This window comes from Rhinopithecus bieti, unplaced genomic scaffold (genome assembly GCF_001698545.2).
Source record: "Rhinopithecus bieti isolate Rb0 unplaced genomic scaffold, ASM169854v2 scaffold_73682, whole genome shotgun sequence".
In the NCBI taxonomy this organism is placed as follows: Eukaryota; Metazoa; Chordata; class Mammalia; order Primates; family Cercopithecidae; genus Rhinopithecus; species Rhinopithecus bieti.
Genome location: NW_016829166.1, coordinates 2,294,239 through 2,299,245, shown reverse-complemented (window position 1 = coordinate 2,299,245; position 5,007 = coordinate 2,294,239). Strand labels below are relative to the sequence as shown.

Below are 5,007 nucleotides of genomic sequence, written 5' to 3'. Positions count from 1 at the left end.
AAAAATATAACTCTTTATTAAATAACATGCACAAATATCAACTAGTCATTAAACAGATATTTAGAACAAATTGTAAAGAAATACAAATCCTTAGGTACAATTTAGTATCTTGTTCATGATATTTGAGAGTTTAAAAGAATCACTGATTAAACTAACCATCCTTTATTTTTCTTTCTGAATTCAAACCCTTTTCAGGCATATACTCCATTCCAAATTTTTTTCTAGCATTTCAGAGCTTCAGAATATCTTTAATACCAAAAGCCCTTAACGACTTATTTGATTATACATTTCCAATGAGAAGGCATTAACTTTTCTTTTAAGCTATCATTAGCTTTGAGTCTCTTTACAAAGGAAATTTGTAGAAGCATAATCATGGCAGAGAGGCTCCAGCTTTTTGAGGTACCATTGAAGAAAGTGAGAACTGTGGTTAAGACTAAAAAGCTGGGATGACTAAAATTCACCAGATTCCTTCTTGCTCGCTGTTATCTTCTAAAAGGTTGTTCTGCTTGGTCCAGCAGTGCTATCTCCCAGACCTCTGGCTGAACCATCAGAACCAAATGCCCTATAAACTTAGCCCTCTCTGATTTTCTACAACTTCAAAGTTCAGTTATCTGGTTTTTGATTTTTATGATTTGCCACAGTATCCCATCAAATTTCCTTTTTAGGCAAAAGTATAAACAAACTTTGCAGTAAGTTTTCATATTAAAAAGTATTGCTTTTATAAATTAGCTTTTAATGTTCCCAGGCTTAATAAACTTAACTTCAACAGAACCAGTGCTTCGAAATCTACCCTGCCTTTCTGGCCCAATTTATCCAATAAAAAAGGCCAAAATCTCTCACCTAAATTTCTAAATAAAACTACATCCAACCTTTATAATAAAGTCCTTGCACTGTGTATTTCTTTTTACATGTGCTGCATTATTGCGCATGCCAAGTACAGTAAGAATTAAAATATAAATTGACGTAAAAATTCAAAAATCCCTAAGCTTAATATGTACCTTTGCACTCAAAAACATTTACATTCTCTCCCATTAGCTGGAATTTCCAACTTCCACTAGATCACTTCATTCCTCACATATTTGCTTCACTTTTCTCTATTGGAACAGAAACATTCAGTATAATTCAACAAAGAACTGTGGAAAGTTTTGCAAATTTTACCTCATATACTTATGATAAATTGTACACTAACCTAATTTCCTTTCAAAAATGTCTAACAAGTTCAGCAGCAGATTTCAGACCTGAAATATTCCTGAATATTTAATTTACATCATGTTATAGGAGAAACTGGATTTTTTTTCTAAGTATATTGCTAATTTATTATAAAACAGCATACCAAGTTTTATTTCAATTATAAAATTTTGCAAATCATGTTTTGCATCTTGATACAAGGAAAAAAATACAACATATTAACTTGTTTTTCATAAACATTTCAGAGACTGACTGGAATATTCCTATATTTCTTTTACTTATTTTGACTACCAAATATCTTCTGTTGATTTGCATACTTGGTTTTTATTTTAAAAGTGCAAAGGCTATTAAGCTTAAAACATTAAGCAATGTAAAAAAGTTTTACAATGATTTAACATGACCAATAAAATTTATTAAACATATTTACATATATTCACAGATTCTTTCATAGTTGAATATTAAAATAGACATTTACAATTTCAGAATTTTCATTCAAAGGCATTTATTTTTTTCCTGGGGAAATAGGCTCTACTGTGAGATGAAAAAAGAGCTAAGTTTCTTTGTATGACTAAGTCTAAATAATATGTCCAACACAGTAAGTCACAGGTCTACTAGAGGAGACTAGTATGAAACGCCTTACACTACTGCAGGCATCAATTATGGAGAGTTAAATTATAGGAAGCATGCAATACAACTAAGCCACATCTTTGCAGTTATGGTGATGAAAACAAGCTAACTGAAACACATGCATGCCCTAGTTAAAAGTTTTCTACCTGTACACACTACTACTACACTCCATACAAACCACAACTTTGGTCCAATAAAACATGAGACAAAACAGTTTTACAGGTATTTCTTTGTACATGTTTTGACTACCAATCCCTTTGTATACAGTTTGACCATTAATTACAAGATTTACATCTGCACAATATGTATAAAATAAGTTATTAAAAAGGAAGACAATATTAAAACTTTCAAAAAGAAAACTGTACAATTAATTTACAGATAATAAACTGAAGAAATTTTGTGCCAAGTTTTTCTCCCACATTAGAAATTATTTGGTAGGAACTGAACCTCTTAGTTTATTGATATTTTTTTAAATAAAACCTGAAAGAGATTTGAATACTAGTGGTTATTACTCAGAGTGCTAACAACTTCCAGCGCTGTTAGCAGATTCTCAACTTTTTAAGTATCTACCAGTCTGCCAACATGCTCTAATGCAATAGTTACCTTTCCCAATATAAATAATAGTTTTCTATTAGAAACTGTGTTTGGATCTAAGATCCAAAATAATTCTCATTTTTTATAAAATGACAGTGTTTACTACATAACCAACTATAATCGAACTTTACTAACAATTGTAAAGGCATGAGTATTTTTGTCAAAAGGCAGTATTCCACAGTATAATGCTTGGGCATCACCAGGTTAGACATCAGCAAGTACTGACTGCTATATAGGAGTCAATTCAAAGTCGTCGTTAACATCAACAAGGGGAACATAAAACTCCTGGATTTCATAAATGCTGATCGATTTATAGGTGGCAGGATCAAGTTCCTGGAGTTTGAGCTGCCATTCTAATCTCTGGACAGCATTTAAAGCTGCAGCTTCATGTTGTTGCCTCATTAAAAGACAGGTCTATTTAAAAGAAGAGAAGAGTTACTTGATTATTCTGTTAACTTTGCTTTAAAAATTAATCTCATCCAGTTTCTTTAGGGACTAAGATGGACACATCAGGAGCATAAAAAGCATTTGAATTACAAGTCCATTTCTTTCTTTTTTTTTTTTTTTGAGACGGAGTCTCGCTCTGTCTCCCAGGCTGGAGTGCAGTGGTGAGCTCTTGGGCTCACTGCAACCTCTGCCTCCTGGGTTCAAGGGATTCTCCTGCTTCAGCCTCTCAAGTAGGTGAGACTATAGGCATGTGCCACTATTCCCAGCTAATTTTTGTTTTTGTTAAGAGATGGGGTTTCACCATGTTGGCCGGGCTGGTTTTGAACTCCTGACCTCAGGTGATCTGCCCACGTGGGCCTTCCAAAGTGCTGGGATTACAAGTGCGAACCGCCACACCCAGCCTACAAGTCCACTTCTGTTTCATCCTGTTTGTACACATATACCAACTATTTGTGGGTCTGCAACTTCATTTTCATCTTATACAGCAGGGGTCCCCAACCCCCGGGCCATGAACTGGTACCAATCCACGGCCTGTTAGGAACTGGACCACACCGCAGGAGGTGAGTGGCAGCGAGCAAGCATTACCACCTGAGCTCAGCCTCCTGTTAGATCAGCAGCGGCATTAGATTCTCATAGGAGCTCAAACCCTATTGTGAACTGCACATGCGAGGGTTCCAGGTTGCGTGCTCCTTATGAGAATCTAATGCCTGATGATCTGAGGTGCAAGCTTCATCCCCAAACAATCCTCCCAGCCCAACCCATGGAAAAATTGTCTTCTACCAAACTGGTCCCTGTTGCTAGAAAGGTTGGGACTCCTGTTACAGATTTTAATTTGAAAATATTATTTCAAATGATGAGATTTCAAATTATCAAAAGAAACATGAAAATCTAGGGGGAAAAGACTTCTGAAATGACTCAAAATCTCAAATAAAATAATTTATAGATTTAAAAATTTTACTCCTTTTCTTACCATTCTCCTGTTCTTTTATATGTTCAAACTATAACCAGACAGGTACACTGGATAATAAGCATGAAGACCCACACTGGAAACTGAATCTTCTGTGGTAATTTCCTCTTTCATACTACAGCTAGTCCTTAAAATGGACTTGTGGTCTCTATCTTTCCAACTGTGACCCAGTGTGAGGATTCATGACTAACCAGTATTTCCCCTCCTAATTATTTCTCCCTAATACAGCTGTAGAGCTTTTTTTTTTTAAGAAGGGGGAAACATTCATTCAAACTGACTTCTAAACATACATACCTTTAATTTGTCAAATTTATCATCCACATCTTGTAACCAAGACATGAACTGTCTTGCATTAAAGCGATCCCTCACAGAAGTTTTACTGTCATCAGACTAAAAGAGAAAAGTTGAATATTATAAAATACAATAAACCACTTTAAAATCTATATGCCATTATAGTATTTTTATGGGATATGCCCCTTTCTTAGTAATGATGAAAATATATTTATATCAAAATAATAAATATATAAATTGAATACTGTTGAAGTTTGGTAAAACTTTTATTTCCACATTGTGCAGACAGATTGGTTATTAGAACTCTTGGGATGGTAGGTTTATTTATTAACTAAAATAGATTCCTATTGTTCTAAGTCAAAGATGTTTTGCAAAAAGGCATGTTATATTAAGTACTGTGCCTATGACATTATTACTGTATAATCAATTACAGATTTAATTTTAATGTTACTGTTTACTATCTGTAGGGACAAAAAGTATCTAGTTGGGAGAGAGCTGCCTTTGAGGCCAAAATTTCTTCCAGGACCAATATCTGGGGTGCTCATGAAGAAATTCTTTATCAACACTTAAGAATACCAGTTTTGGAATTTGAACAGACTATATTCAAATTTCAGCTCTGTATCTTACTATGTAATCTTGAACTAGTTATACAGTTTGATTCTTCTACTCTGTAAAATGTGGTAACAGTACCTCTCTTCAGCTTGTTCTGAGAATGCGAAGTGTCTATAAAGCCCTCATCATAACGCTTAGGTACACAGGAAGCACTCAATGCGGCACTCACTCCCTCTACTACTACCACTACCAATGCTGTCAGTCACTTCCAGGCAGCAGGTAGCCCCACACTCACAATTTATTTATTTATTTATTTATTTATTTATTTATTTTTTTTTTTT

At 34.4% G+C, this 5,007-nt stretch overlaps 1 protein-coding gene across 1 annotated transcript in view; it reads right to left on the bottom strand.

The window, feature by feature from the left end:
• ANKRD12 (ankyrin repeat domain 12) overlaps positions 1-5,007 on the bottom strand; it is a 139,023-nt gene continuing 134,016 nt past the window's right edge. Inside the window, 2 exon segments of the mRNA XM_017864677.1 lie at positions 1-2,823; positions 4,118-4,213. Of these exon segments, the coding sequence (XP_017720166.1) occupies positions 2,638-2,823; positions 4,118-4,213 (282 nt within the window). The 3' untranslated portion in view covers positions 1-2,637.